This window comes from Stigmatopora argus, chromosome 17 (genome assembly GCF_051989625.1).
Source record: "Stigmatopora argus isolate UIUO_Sarg chromosome 17, RoL_Sarg_1.0, whole genome shotgun sequence".
Classification (NCBI taxonomy): Eukaryota; Metazoa; Chordata; class Actinopteri; order Syngnathiformes; family Syngnathidae; genus Stigmatopora; species Stigmatopora argus.
Genome location: NC_135403.1, coordinates 9,582,508 through 9,597,650, shown reverse-complemented (window position 1 = coordinate 9,597,650; position 15,143 = coordinate 9,582,508). Strand labels below are relative to the sequence as shown.

The 15,143-nt window shown below is 40.9% G+C and overlaps 2 protein-coding genes across 4 annotated transcripts; one reads left to right on the top strand and one right to left on the bottom strand.

Moving 5' to 3' along the window:
* Positions 1-242: 242 nt before the first annotated feature.
* Positions 243-7,508, top strand: vill (villin-like). 3 transcript variants are annotated; one of them, XM_077623931.1, is made up of 21 exons: positions 677-721; positions 1,050-1,096; positions 2,009-2,098; positions 2,195-2,269; positions 2,371-2,561; positions 2,960-3,068; positions 3,189-3,299; positions 3,538-3,743; positions 3,824-3,902; positions 3,981-4,079; positions 4,160-4,313; positions 4,654-4,754; positions 4,830-4,967; positions 5,034-5,192; positions 5,765-5,944; positions 6,020-6,165; positions 6,239-6,383; positions 6,469-6,657; positions 6,731-6,799; positions 6,889-7,113; positions 7,178-7,508. In XM_077623931.1, exons 3-21 carry the CDS (start codon positions 2,024-2,026, stop codon positions 7,289-7,291), a joined length of 2,565 nt encoding a protein of 854 aa, XP_077480057.1. In that variant the 5' UTR covers positions 677-721; positions 1,050-1,096; positions 2,009-2,023; the 3' UTR covers positions 7,292-7,508. The 3 variants fall into 3 exon arrangements, with proteins under 3 accessions (XP_077480056.1, XP_077480055.1, XP_077480057.1); XM_077623930.1 differs by lacking the exons at positions 677-721; positions 1,050-1,096 and adding an exon at positions 243-299 and having other exon boundaries at positions 6,731-6,790; XM_077623929.1 differs by lacking the exons at positions 677-721; positions 1,050-1,096 and adding an exon at positions 243-299.
* Positions 7,509-7,510: 2 nt separating this feature from the next.
* On the bottom strand, positions 7,511-14,839 carry plcd1a (phospholipase C, delta 1a). The gene is made up of 15 exons (XM_077623936.1): positions 14,474-14,839; positions 12,742-12,900; positions 11,506-11,734; positions 11,296-11,425; positions 11,010-11,238; positions 10,735-10,936; positions 10,502-10,646; positions 10,143-10,295; positions 9,913-10,059; positions 9,442-9,598; positions 9,191-9,307; positions 8,933-9,111; positions 8,318-8,453; positions 8,110-8,259; positions 7,511-8,044 (listed from the first exon to the last, which is right to left on the bottom strand). The coding sequence occupies exons 1-15, from the start codon at positions 14,571-14,573 to the stop codon at positions 7,950-7,952; spliced, it is 2,328 nt and encodes a 775-aa protein (XP_077480062.1). The 5' UTR covers positions 14,574-14,839; the 3' UTR covers positions 7,511-7,949.
* Between the last annotated feature and the right edge of the window lie 304 nt (positions 14,840-15,143).

The window sequence follows — 15,143 nt, the reverse complement described above, 5'->3', positions numbered from 1 at the left end:
TGCACCTCGGAACATGAACGTAAAGCCATCGTGAGACAATTATGGAAGATGGCGCCATTCGATGATCTGCAAGCCCCCGAAATCAGATGGATGTCAAGTGGTTAATGTGCAACCCAGAGAAGCTTAGGCTCCTCATGTGATATGCCTGCTAAACTGTTAGCTTTGGCTCTGCTGAGCCTATTGTTTCTTTTACAGGGCCTCTTATTGTACAAGCTTGATATTTTTGGCCTCACAAATCAAGTCAACGCACCATCATTATGATCACAACTGTGGCGGCAGCCTTCAAATCCATGACAACGGTATGTTTTTCTTATATTGGGAGTTTAATTTGGAATTTATCTTACTTTAAATCAAACTTACATTGTGACTTCACATCGGAGTCATGCAATATTGTAGTGGATATTCTTTTCATAATGCAATAAGAGTATATTTTCTCATAATGGAATCATCCTATCACGGAGGACACACGTCTTCCCATGTGGATTATGAATGGAATATCCAATTTCTCATTATTCATCATTATTAATATGACATTTTCACATTGTTAGACAGTGCTTTCTTTTGTAAAGCTTGCACTTTGCAGCACCTTCCGTCTATGAATGAGGTGACAGGAAATTGCAGGTGTGTTCAGGGAGTGGGCGTGGAAGTAAATATAGTCTCCACACACAGCACATAAGGTAGAGCTGGTGATTTATTTTTGGAATCTTCACCACCTAAAAAGGTAGGATTGTCGTCTACTCATTTGTAAAGAGTACCCAGTGTGTTTTTATTAGGTCATATTTAGTACTGTATATTCAAAGAAGTACAGAATTAAACTGATTTATAATTGTAGTGGCAGATATGACAAGTTTGAGTTAAATGAAAAGAAACCAGTCCTGCCTGTTGCATGAACAAAGTATTGATAGTTTTTTTTTTGTGTGTCTTCATAAGTTTTTTAAATGAGATCAGTTTACTGTCCCAGCTGCTCTTTTGTGTGCGCTAACTGTGAAGGTAAACAGCACTTAATGAAAACCTGCGCTTTATTGTTGACTTTTCTATTGTGCACTCAGTCTATTCCCTTGGGAACAGAAAGTGGAGGACGGTACGTATACAGTAGGTATGTATATTATATATTCAGGCCTTTATACTGTATACATATGCATATGTTTACATGTATACTGTTATGTCTGTAAATGAATAGAAAAATGGACAAAAATGTCTACATTCTGAACACAGATAAACAAATTTTAAAGTAAGTAGAGACAAAAAAATGAGATAATTTGGGATGCAAAGTGTGTACAACTTTAAATGAAGGGAGTATTGTAGCATTATATCAAATGTCAGGAAAAGAGGAGGTTTGCAGTACTTAAAGGGTTTATCGTAGTTTGTTTCATCAAGGGTTAGAGGGTTTATTAGAGGGTGTGCACTTAGGTATGTGCAACCTAATTATCTCAGTATATTTTCCGTCCACTCCATTTTTGAGTTGTATAGGTTATAGGTCATATTAGTAGATCAAAGATTTGTAAATGATTCATTTGAGACTCACTTTTTATTGCCACAAAATCTGGCTTTTGAATGGGTGTATAGATCTTTTATGTAAGTAATGGTGGATATGTAACATTCTTAAGTTATTAAATAACCTTTTCTATCCGTTACTTGTGTTCTTATCATATATAATTTCACTTAGTGTCATTTATTTATGATATGATAAGAGTTCAGTACACTATGATCCTAATGAAGGTGTGGTTGAGATTATCTTATCTCACAACTTTGGGAGAAATGATGATGCAATGTGCAATATTGTAGTTGGCGCATTTGCGTTGACTTTGCATTGGGCGCCGTTGCTTATCGACATTGCAATCATGACTGGTTTGAACAGTCATTAGTGACAATCAGGTGGTTTTATGCTTTACTGCCACCATCTGTCTCTGTCAGAATAAGCAAAGAAAAAAAAATACATATCTAAAAAAATATCTATATCCAGCATATACCAAATGATAATGATACTATATCCATTTGTATGCTTCAGTCCACAGTACACGTTATGATGAATGAGAGCAATAAAGATGCCTTTAGGAGTGTCAACAGAAAACCCGGCTTGCAGATATGGACCATTAACGTGAGTCATCCTAGAAAGCAAATGTCAGCCTTCTTTTATTTATTTCAAATGGAGGTGATTCAATTTATACAATTTGTTCCTTCTCTTTTCCAACAGAAGCTGCAAATGGTGCCTGTGGTGCCCCACAGTTTTGGAAACTTCTTTGAGGGCGATTGTTATATTATTCTGCATGTAAGTACTTCAGATCCCTTTCCCATCCTCATGTCCACATATGGCCTTCAAAACACCACGTAAACGTGACAATCTGGGATTGAACCGCTTTGACCAACCAGATGAGTCAGAACTTGGGCACGGCCGACATCCACTACTGGATCGGAAAGGCTTCGTCGCAGGACGAGCAGGGCGCGGCAGCCATCTACGTCTCCCAGCTGGACGAGTACTTGGGAGGGGCGCCGGTGCAGCACAGGGAGGTGCAGGGATACGAGTCGCCTCGCTTCAAGAGTTACTTCAAAAATGGCGTCATGTGAGTGTACAACCTCGTTGACCGTGGTATTTTGAAGATATGATATTCAATATATTTTTCAGTATTTTATATAACCATGTAATCTCTAATAAATATTCTGCACAATTTATTAAAAGGGTAAATATTTATTTTGTTATTGTTAAATTCATTTTTATAATTATTTAAAGTGAAAATATAACCAAAATATATTTAAAAATATATATATACATATATACCACCAAAATATATTTCTCCATCCCGCCAAAAACCTCCAGAAATGTTTGTATGTTGCTGAATAAAACTAAAAAGACTTCTGGCAGTCAAAATTGCAACCTCGAAAAACATATGTGAGCAGCGCCAAGGTTTTGTGGGCTTTGTTTTATTGGTGTGAACTTTACTCTGCTTTTTCTCTTGTACAGCTACAAAAAGGGAGGTGTGGCTTCAGGTTTTGACCACGTAGACACCAACACCTACAACGTCCAGCGCCTGCTGCATGTCAAGGGTCGCAAGCATGTCACGGCCACAGAGGTAGGAAAAAACACATTAATATATAGCAGCAGTTGTGGGATATTGTACCGACCGTGTTGGAAAAATTCTCTTAATAGTGACACTTTAGGCTATTTTATGTCTGTTTATGTTTGGGTGCAGGTGGATGTATCATGGAAAAGCTTTAATACAGGCGACATCTTCCTGCTGGATCTAGGCAAAAGCATTGTGCAATGGAATGGAGAGAAGAGCAACACAAGAGAAAAGCTCAAGGTAGACCAACCACTTCAATTGGGGGCACCTAAATAAAACTATCAAAATAACCATGACTAAAGGGAAAGTCATTTTGTTTCAATACAAAAAGTTTTTTTCATGGAAATACTTGTCTTTCAATGTTTATTTAATGTGTATTTCATATTCAATATTAATTCATTTTAAATTCTTTAGGGTGTTTAGATGTATGTAAATGCACAATTGAATGTCGAATTGACCTGTTTATGGTTTCTCCCAGGCCACTTTGCTGGCTCAGGATATCCGTGACCGCGAGCGAGGCGGCCGGGCTCAGATCGGAGTCGTGGAGGGCGGGGACGAGCGCGACTCGCCCGAACTCATGAAGACAATGACGGACGCGCTGGGTCAAAGGAGCGCCCCGGTCAAGACCGCTGTGCCCGACGATGACACCCTCCAGGCGCACAACGCCACCGTCAGGCTCTACCAGTAAGTGCTCAGAAACTCTATACTTCTAAACATGAAGGTACTGAAATACCGCTATGGTACCAACTTTTGCTTCTCCTCAGTATCTACGACGTCAGTGGGAATATGGTCGTTCAAGAGGTGGCCACACAGCCCCTAACCCAAGATCTACTTCAGTCCTCTGTAAAAATTTCTTTTTGCACCTTCTATGGAATCTACTAGTCACTTTTTATCTGAATTTTTTTACTGATTCCATGTCAGGACTGCTACCTCTTGGACAACGGGGGCTCCAGTGTGATTGTATGGAAAGGGAAAAACTCTTCCAAAGAGGAGAGACAGGGCGCCATGAACCGGGCGGTGGTGAGTCGTGGGCCCTTCAGACTTACATGATTTTGTTTAAATGAATGTACTTTTCATCTGTTCTTTTGCGGGTGCGCTAGGGTTATATTAAAGCCAAGAACTACCCGGCGAGCACCAGAGTGGAGGTGATGTGCGAGGGTGGCGAGTCAGCCATGTTTAAGCACCTGTTCAAGAGCTGGAGGGACAAGAATACGACGCGGGGACTGGGCAACACGCATAATGTGGGAAAGATAGGTAAGCCTGCAATCACAGCATGCCAACATAATGACTTTGAAAGATTAAGAAAAAATAAATAAATTAAAAACAATTGAAAAATTCCTTAAATTGACTTGAAATTATTTGGTATAAACAGTCAAATAAAAAATGCCTATATATAATAATGAAAAGAAAGATTAGTCGAATATCTGAAAAAAAAGTGCATTCAAAAATAAAAAGGAACAATTATTAATACTAAAAGACATAAGACATTCATATATAAAAAAGCAAACATATTGGTATTGGCCCAAATATAAGACGCCGTTTTTTGCATGTACAAAACACTGTTAGATGTTTTCCCCAATTTTTCACCCCCCAGCAAAGGTGGACCAGGTAAAGTTTGACGTGCTGGAGCTCCACGGGCATCCCAAGCTGGCGGCGCAGCAACGCATGGTGGACGACGGCTCGGGAGACGTCAAGGTGGGATTTGGAAAGCTGACTTCAGAAGTTCAACGGGATTCTTCAAAACACAGATAGAAATGATGCGTCTATCAGGTGTGGCGTATCGAGAATGTGGAGCTGGCGGAGGTCGAGCCGAGATCCTACGGACAGTTCTACGGAGGAGACTGCTACTTGGTGCTGTACACGTATCGCGTTTCAAACCGGGAGCAGCACATTCTCTACATGTGGCAGGTTTGTTTCCCGGCGAGCATATTCCCGTTTATGTTTGTTGACCTGAAATGATTTGTCGTTGTCCAGGGGCGCCACGCCACGAAAGACGAGGTGACGGCTTGCGCGTATCAGGCGGTGCATGTTGATGTCAAGTATAACGGCACCCCAGTGCAAGTCAGGGTGACTATGGGAAAGGAGCCCCGACATTTCCTGGCCATTTTTAAAGGCAAACTTATAATCTTTGAGGTGCGTTTTGTCAGTTGTGGAAAGTACCCAAGTACAAATATATATTTTTAATGTTCCAAGCTTGATTTACAAAACTATACTTTATTTACAAAGATTTGTCTTTCTGTTATGCAAAAATAATCCAAAGGAAATTTTAGCTATATATTTGATCATTTTATATAATGATATATAAACTGTACAAGCAGTACACTGGGAAAATAATTTGCCAAAAATGCGTTAAATGAATAAAATTATACTACTTCAATCATAGTTACATTACATGGTACGATCATCATTCATTAATTATCATTAATCTTGTAAAAATTGTGATTAGAAAAATACTTTTTATATGTATAAATTAAAAAAACAATACAATTGAAATGAAATTTTGAAGGTATATAGAACCATATAAAATATTTTAACCAAGTAGTTCAGTACTAAATTAAAGATAAAGGGAAACAATAAGAGGTAGACAAACAATAATACGTCCTACAAATAGGAACATTTGAAAAATCAAAGCAAGGCGAGTTAATAAGCAATGGTGGGCTTATTTACTAGAGTAAACAAACGCCTGGACGTGTGTTTGCTTGAAGGGGGGGACTGGTCGACCTGGCGTGGTCAACCCTGTGGCCGGAGATAGACTCTTCCAGGTCCGGGGGACTAACGAGTTGAATACCAAGGCAACTGAGGTCCCGGCCAGAGCGTCGTCTCTCAACTCCAACGATGTTTTCCTGCTCGACAGCGAGCACTCGTGCTTCCTGTGGTACGGAAAGGTGGGCTGGCGTCTCCCATCCGCGCTGTTCGCGTTAAAATGTCTGCTTTTGAAGCAAATGATTTTTGCTTTCCAGGGTTGCAACGGGGACGAGAGGTTGATGGGCAGAGCCCTTGCTGACGTCTTCTCCAAGCGGGAAAAGCAGGTGGTCATGGAAGGTCAGGAACCTGCGGAATTCTGGGTAGCCTTGGGAGGGAAGGCTCCTTATGCTAGTGACAAGAGGTAAGGAAATAATGATTTGAATTTGTACCTTTTAGCCAATTAGACACAAGAAGAAATGAGTTCTTTATGCCAGCTTCCAGGTGGAGGAACCTCTTCACAGCCCTCGTCTCTTTGAATGCTCCAATCAGACGGGTCAGTTTAGGATGACCGAGGTGGCCGACTTTGCGCAAAGCGATCTTGACGAGGAGGACGTCATGTTGCTGGACACCTGGGAGGAGGTGAGCACTCAAATACTTCTCAAAAAGGGACCCAAATACCCTTCAAAATGAAAACAGCCTGTTATAAATTGTGCACTCCCACCAGGTTTTCTTGTGGATGGGCGTCTCGGCCAACGAGTACGAGACCAAAGAAGCGTGGAACTGCGCCCGGGAGTATCTGCGAACCCACCCGGCGGGCCGCGACCCGGACACGCCCATGATTTCTGTCAAACAGGGCTGCGAACCGCCTACGTTCACGGGCTGGTTTAATGCATGGGACCCCCACAAGTGGAGTGTGAGTGAAGAATTGTCATGAGCATTTAAAGCGATAAAGATGGTGAAACAGTTTGCTTGGATCTTGTCAACAGGGGGGAAAATCCTACAATCAGATTAAGAAGGAGCTGAACCAAGAGGCGTCGCTCTCTCAAGTCAGTATTGTGAGTGGTGACAGAAAATCTAGGATTCCTCGCAATTTCTTACTAAATTTCAGCATTTTAGTCAAACTATGTCCTGTCATACACCGCAGAACCTGAACAACAACACTTTGACTTCGGGCAGAGATGGTTACCAGGCTCCCGGGGCCCCCATGAGCCCCCCGCTGGCCTACAGGAGTCATTTAGGGGATTCATCACCCCACGCCACTAGCCCGACCACGTCATACCCTTTATCTGGAGACCACCTGGGTCCCGAGGACCTCGTCAACAAGCCAGCTTCGGACCTCCCCCCGGGGGTGGACCCCTGCCACAAAGAGGTCAGAGGGCACAAAGTGCTTGTTTTAGGGTAAGTGATCTCTAACTCTACATTCCCGATCGCAGAATTTCCTGTCGGACGGCGACTTTGAGCGGCTGCTCGGCGTGGACCGCCTGGAATTCCAGCGCCTGCCGACGTGGCGACAAAACGAGATGAAAAAGAAGGCGGGGCTTTTTTAACAGTCAAACGGAATAATGGGGATTGCAAGTTTTTCATCTTGAATTGCTGAAGGTAGTTTAGAGTGGTGGGCCAAGAAGGGCCCACTCAACGCTTTAATCTTTACTCCTTGTAATATTTATTAATTAATCAAATGAAATTATTTGTTCTTTGTTGATACATTTGCACCATATGCACTAATTGATGTGTGAAGTGCTTGAATAAAATACAATGGCAACACCTCGCTGATACTTGTGGTTTTATTATAGAAGTAGTGTAAAAGTATAGTAAATAGATACAGTTGTGGGTACATTAAAACGTGATATATTTTAATACAGAATTGATTACTTCACATGAATCTTAAAAACCCTTAACATTGTGTCCTTCTGTGTTAATGTAACAAAAATAAGTCATATCATGCTTGTTCATACACTCCTCATGGACATTAAGATCATCTATTTAGACAAAAACAGTGCTAAAAAAGCTTTGGTAAAGCTTTTCAGAATCCATATAAATTAAATACTAGTATTATCTTCAGTATTCTCCTACCCAACCGGAGCTTATTGTCACCAGTGTGACGAATACATTTGAATACTCTCTTTACTTATTCATCTTGGTTGTGTTATTATGCATTATCGCATTAAAAAATAACAATAATTGGTAAAAATGTCAAAAAAAGCACTACTCGGGGGGGTCCAGGAGCATGATATGCACAAAAAGGCCCGCCGACGATATCACATCGCCGTTCTTGTTCAAGAGCGGAACGTGGCGATAACCTGGAAAGAAAGAGAACAATTCAAAATAGAAGGGAGCATTGTTTGGGATTTTAGCTTCCAATTACCATTCTGTATGCAGTTGAGTGGGAGGCAGTATTGGCCAATGAGATCATTGGCCGACGCGGCGTCGTAGTCCTCCACCACCAATCGCAATAGGGCCAGCTCGGGGACGTAAATGTGGAACTGGAAGCGCTCATTCCACATGGGGTTGAACCCTACCAAGTATTTTAGCGTGTCACACGGGACATTTTGCCACGTAAGAGAGTTTCTCACCATTGTTGGTTATGTAGTGGGTCTCCTTGCTGGCGTTGTCCACCTGGACGCCGTGCACCTCAACCCTCACAAAAGGGTCCACGATGGATGTTTTTTTATCCACGTTCAGTTTAGGCAGCTGTTGAGCTGAGATCACCTACATAAAAATTCATTATATTTTTTTAACCTAAAAAAAATATTTTTAACCCACAGAAATGAAGATCTATCTTTTTTTCATCAGGATTTATTGGGTAAATGGATTTCTTTTAAATACCGTGTTACCAAATGATAATGGTAAACGTGTTTTTTTTAATGAATGCTTTTTCCCCATCTGATTTTCAAAAACATATACAGTAAGTTAACACTTTAATTTTATTATTTCATATCAGGATTGAATCTTTGGACCAATGTGGCACTCCTAGTGACATTATATAATCTCTGCATTTCCATTTTTTACTGTAGTTTTATTTTTTAGGTTATTTGAATATAATATAAAATATTTTTTTTCTAAAAACAGAACATTCCTCCTGTCTTACATTGCAAATAACATGAGGAAAATCATTTTACGTCAGAGGAAAAAGTATTTTGGCAGGATAAAAGATAATAGAGAAATGTATTTAGCCGTAGTAGCCTCACCATGATATGAAGGATTTTCCTCCTCAACCAGGGTCCATCAGTAAGATCGTTGGGATCGAACTCAGAGGTGGGGTCTCTTTGGAATTCCGGCTTGAGGATGTAGCCGCACATGCCGTTGGGTAGGAAGCGTCCCTGGTTGAGGTGCATTTCTTTCTGGGGCGTCTGGAAGTTGAGTGCCACTGCCAAACCATAGGGAATGTTACTTATATAATTATTAGATTATTTTCAATGGAATTGGAATGAAGGGTGGGTCCACACCTATCTGGCAACCAGCATTCCACATGGGCACTGGGTTGTAATTAGATGAGTCTGTTCTTGAACCGCCTGGGTAGATCCGGCTCAGCTTGTCCATGTTGTGATGGATGAACGACGTGGCTGTTCAGTATTGGTCGAAATACATTTAGTTTTAAGTGACACATAAGGGTTTTGTTTTTTAAATGTAATTTTTTTCATTTTTTTCCTGTAATCATCTAAGAAAGGGGGTCAAGAAAAGGGCTAAGATCTCTCACCTGAGTTCTCAGCCAAACTGAAAGCTTTGCTTTCCTTGAAGGAGGACATCTCATAAAATTCCAGCTTTTCCGTGGCATGTTCGAAACCATTGAAGTGGACGCTCTTGCAGTAGACAACAATGTCGGACAGCACGCTTGCCAGTTTAATCTTTGAATTCTGAAGAGGAAGTAGTGATCGTAATGAATGTGTGACAAATTGTATTGACTTTTAAAAGGTAAGGCTGTTTTTCCTCTTCATCTTAAAAAAATGGACCTTTAAAATGCGCTCGGTCTACAAACACTTCTAACCTGCTACAAAAGCTTTTATGTTTTTTTTTCTTCTCCAGTTGCTAAAATGTATTTTTGAAACCAATGGGTTCTTCAAAATGATTTTTTTCTGATTATTTGTTATTCACTGATTCCCTCTATAAGATACATAGTGTTTGAGTATTAATACATTTTCTTTAAAGGCCTTCCTAGGACTTTGCAAACCTTTTTGGGGGTGCTTTGTCCAGCCTCTTGCTCCGCCGCCTCATCCTCTTCGGATACCGTGTCTTCCAAAACGGTGTTATTGTTGCTGAATGCGGCGTCCAGTTTGTTCAGCCGCTTTCCTTTGATCAGAAACTTGCCCTTGAGCTCCTGGAACAACGCGGAAGCTCATCTCCATAACCTGGTTCCAGTAAAACTCCTACAGGAACATCCCGAATAAGAAAAGTGCTAACCTCGGGTGATGGAAAGTTGGAGGGCACAAAGTCCCCAAGGGGCTGCGAGACCAAGGCATCCCCTAGAATGGACATAATATGTTGGGCCATGACCTTCTGTTGGTCCACGCTGCAATGGTTCTCCAAGGACAGGATGACCGGGTAGTCTGATGTCTGTATGAAGATGGCACTGGATAAGTATGCCGCCAAAACAAACGCAATGCAACGATTTGCAGCAAACAAAAGCGTTCCTTTAGTTGGGAAAAAGTCTACAGCATTACAGCAAAGGCAGACCAAGTGCCCTGTAGTTAAGTGAGAAAACGTTCCCTACTATACTAAGTTAACCAACATGATTTTTCTGTGTAAAATCTGTAAAACACCTTGAATGCATAGTCTTTTATGGCTTCGATGGCATCCCGGAAGAGGATTTTGGACGTTAGTGTGTATCCGTGGTAGATAACAGGCTCCCCGTCGGGCCCGTCCCAACAGTCCAGTTCTACGCAGCGGCAACTCTTCATCAAAGCTCTGAATTCAAAATGAGAAACTTTACTTCAATGTCTAAGACTTGCTGCAATTTCTCCCCCAAAAATATCTTGTTTTTTTTTAAAAATACCTGATGTAGGCTTCAGTGCTGCTCGGTCCTTTGAGCTGGTCTTTGGTCAAATAGGTGTTGTGCGAAGATGAAATGTAGTAGTGATTAAGTGGCTGCGTCATGTCCTGGTAGACGTTCTTGCAAGCTGGGTTTAAAAGGTCACAGTCTTCGTGTTGGAGGTACATCTGGAAGCCATCTTTGCTCATGTGCTTATTCTGTTTGACTAAAGGGACACTCCAGGTGAGGATGAGGATGACAAAAATGTTCCCGCTAAGTTTCCACCAATGTGTACTGACCTGTTTCGTCCATCTCGTATTTTTCAATCAGTCTGAGAGCATCTGACATGCTCGCCTTCTCCCTTTGCTCGTTGAGCAAAAAGTTAAGCAGGTCCCGTGCGCTCAGCTGACCGTCCGTTTCAGCGTACTTCGCGTAGATGACGTCTATCTCTTCCCGGTGGGTCAGGAGCTCATAGAACGTCTTGATCTCCTCGTCTTCCAGGTGGCCCGAGTTGGAATGATCACATTTCTACGAGACAATGGGTGTTAGTTAGATGCTCTCCCCAAATTCAATATTTATGCCCACCTTAAAAAGCTCTTCCGCGTACACGTCGTCCACCTCGATGTTGACGTGTCGCAAGAAGCGCTTCAGCTCCTTCAGGTTCATTTTGTTGTCCTTGTTCTTGTCGGCTTTGTGCATGCAGTCGATGATCCAGCTAGCGGTCGGATGCAAGGATTGTATAATTCCACTCAAACTCATTTAACGTAACCTCCGAGGCCATTTATCCAAGGATACTGCTCGCTTTGCTGTGTCCGACTGAGGTTGCGCATGTTGCTCATGATTTTCTCCAAGCCTTTGACCCACTGACTGGCGTCCTCCTGATTGTCGGCCATCAGATCAAGGACCTTCTTGCGACCCTTGAAAACGATGGAGAAGCAACGATCTTCCTCGCTCGGGTCGATGTGCTTGCTGAAAGCCTCGGACCGACGGCCATCCCGTACTGACTCGATGTCGTTCACGGAAACTAAATGAAGAAGGTCAAATGGTGTCATTCAAAATCAGTACAATTAAGTATATGCCTACTGGCAGTTCATTTCAGTGGAATTTTTAGGGAACTTCTTCATTTGTGACATGACAAGCTGTCGAGGCGAGAAACAGAAATAAGTCATGGAGTTAACTTCCTTCCTCAAACTAGACATTGTCGGCCGCATGTACATTGAAATGTGCCAGAAACATGTTGTCTTCGCTATCAACAGGAAGCAGTGTGTGTCTGCGTTTTCATGCACGAAACACAGTGAAAAATGGGAGTAGCATTTGCTATTATAGGTGAATAGTATGTGAAAAGCAATATACTGTATTGGTGCACATGTATTTTAAACGATGGGTGGACAAAATTGCTTAACAAAAGTGGTTGCAGTGGTAAACAATTACTAAACTCTCTCATTTGTGGTGAAGCAGAGTATTAAATTCCCCGAACAAATTGAGGTTTCAGTTCCCCCGCCCACTCTGCTGCCCTCGTTTGATGCGCTCAAAAGCAGATGAAAACAAGAAATGACATTTGCAGGGATGAAAGACATTTTGTGAAATGCAAGAATTTCCCTCTTCACACTATTCCGACTTCATTATTGAGCAGCTCCATGTATGGAAAAACATCCATGATCTCAGCTAGTTAGGCGCCGTTTTAAAAGGCTCGAATGACTGTAAAACCGTATAGAACAGCAGATCTTTGAGTTTGAGGCGATGTAAGTCTCTGTTCTTGTTACCCACCCAAAAAGCTCATTCTCAGCGGACTGCTCACACACATTGGAATCTTAAAGGGCAGAATTTGGGCAACACTTGAGAATTTGGATGGAAAAACTTCGTTGGAGGCGGGGAAATATGTCCTCTGTGCCACAAGAGAGAAGGCCATTCAAAACAAACCTCTGTCAGACTTTTTTCCAATCATTATAAATATGGCATTTGTCCATTTTTTTGTTCTTCTTGGTGGTGTGTTTACACAGAACACAGAACAAAATATTTTGGTGTACTCACACGTGTTTTTGCGTTTGAAGATCTTGTTGGACTCATGCCACACAGTCTTGCAGTCCTCCTGCAGCCGGTAGAAGCGATTTTTCTGCCACGAATGCGACCGAACTTTGGTCAGCATACCGCCGACCATAAGAAAATGCAGATCCGGGTCGCTGTCCATACCTAAGGAGGAAAAGGACAAAATTATGACCAATACATGTAACATGATGATAACCAGCCATACTTTTCACCCTTGTTCTCGTTAAGATCACAAATGACTGGTCTCCTATCAAAGTTGACACTGTTTGAGATGCTATGAACAAATCGGAGATTCGAACCCAGAATCATCAAGACTTCCGACTGTCAATTTCACAGTGAGTTTTATTTTTACTTGCATTACATGGTGGTTCACTTTGCATTATTTCAACAATTGTATTGGTATTAGAACAATATGAGCCGGTCATTCTACAACATTAATCTTAATTCTGCATTTAGCACTATCAACTTTTACTGTGGAATTGGACATGAGCAACAATTTATGACTTATCGACCAACATCGTAAGATCAACAGCTATTTTTGGGTCAAATCACGTGTCACTTTGTGGTAAACGTGTATTGGGAAAATCATATTGAATGGGGGATAATCAGATAAATAGAAATAAAGGTTAGGTGTCATTGTATGTTTATATAACTCAACTTTTTGGTGGGAGTTTGAGGATAGAATGCAAGTATTGTCTTGTCGAGGTATGAATTGCGAGGGGAAAAAAGGCGCGAGGGTCGTAGGCAGAATAACAACATTGCTGACATTTTTGCCCCCACTTTGGCCGGTTAAGCCATCTTAGATTCTCGTGCATTTTGAATGAAATCAAGCAAAGAAGATGTGCAATTCGAATGCCAAGTTTAACAGAGAGAATCGCATGCCTTTGTACTCACTCGTGTGACTCATATTTAATACAAATCATATGAGTGATTTTTTTTTCAGGCTAACACCAGATTAAGGATCATGCACTTTCAATCTGACAAATAGATATAAACCCTTAGTTCCCTTGTGTTTTAGCTTTTAGTACTTCCGCATTTTTTTGTGGAAAGCTTGCCAAACAAATTCTGAAACATCACTTGATTGTTTATTTTTTGATGTTGCATTTCCAGAGAAGTCATGGAAAATATGATTAGATGTCCTGTTTTGCACATTTACAGACTATAAACGACTGGAATGCATTACAGTCACTAGAATTACAAAGGTCACAAATTGATTAAATGTCACTGTACTCTTTTGTTAACTGTTGAAATGAACACTATTGTTTGTTATTGTTGAAAAAAACAGTATCTTATCTAAATGATACCTTGGAAGTCAACTTTTTCATGCAACAAATCATCATTTTGGCCATTTTAAGCCCTATTCTATGCATGAACAGAGTAACACTGCCAAGAAATCCAACATATGCTGGTTTCTATACCAGCAAAACCAGTACCAAAAAACAGGAATCTGGTGTGTTTTGGCACTGGTCATACTGGTACAGAAACAATGGCAGCATTTGATGTTTTCTCAATTCTTAAATACTTGCCATAACTGTTATGATAATATATTTTTTTTAAATATCAAAGAATGTTGTCTTGTGCTTTTTAGATTTTGATCTGATTCTGAATTCAGATTTTGACTTCAGATTGATACCCGAGGCACTTTAAAAGCTTTTTTAAATCATTTCTTTAACCAAGACAGTTCCCAGAAATATGGGAATAAGTGAGGTTAACTCACCCATCTGTTTCCCGTTTTCTTTAAAAACTTTCCTCGATTGTTGTTTACGAGCCAAATCCTCCGACGAACTCCTTTTCTGTCTTTTTTTCCAGCACGACATTGCTCCAAATAAGTTGATCTAACGACGCCCGCAAGAAAACTTCCAAAAAAGCTCCATTCTTGGACCGAGGTTGGTAAAAAAAAAGAGGAGTTATACCTATCGGAGCTGTCATTGGGCGGGTCCCGCTTAGTCTTTAGTGCGACTTTTTTTGCCTCGAGCGTCGGGGAGGAAAAATGAAAAAAAATCCTCATAATCTGAGGACTCCATCTTTGGAATTCGTCTATTTATTTACACATCTAACAGCAAGATTGCAGCAGTCTTACGTCAATTGTGGAAAAGAGCGTAAACAAATGTGTCACGTGACCTAAGAGCAAGATTGACTTTCTATGACGACTGACCAGGTCGAAAAAAATGGAATATTATGGAAAATAGAGTCATTATGGTGTAATCAATCGAACTTGTATGTCGTAATAAAGTCAAATTCAATCTGTTGACAAGTGATCGTTCAAGCTCAAGTGACTGCTGTCAGTTGTTAGACGCAAAATATAACACAGAAATTGAAATAACATTCTTCTCAGATCTAGTGAGACTATAAATTCAAATAAAAACAACAAAACTGTCTAAAATATC

Coding starts and splice junctions, on each gene's coding strand:
- vill (XM_077623929.1), top strand. CDS start 258: ATGATCACAACTGTGGCGGCAGCCTTCAAATCCATGACAACG. Junction 4,968..5,033: donor ACATTCTCTACATGTGGCAG/GTTTGTTTCCCG, acceptor GTCGTTGTCCAG/GGGCGCCACGCCACGAAAGA. Junction 6,384..6,468: donor TGCTGGACACCTGGGAGGAG/GTGAGCACTCAA, acceptor CACTCCCACCAG/GTTTTCTTGTGGATGGGCGT.
- plcd1a (XM_077623936.1), bottom strand. CDS start 14,573: ATGTCGTGCTGGAAAAAAAGACAGAAAAGGAGTTCGTCGGAGGATTTG. Junction 10,060..10,142: donor CCAACTTTCCATCACCCGAG/GTTAGCACTTTT, acceptor GCGTTGTTCCAG/GAGCTCAAGGGCAAGTTTCT. Junction 9,599..9,912: donor GACAAAGCACCCCCAAAAAG/GTTTGCAAAGTC, acceptor CTTCCTCTTCAG/AATTCAAAGATTAAACTGGC.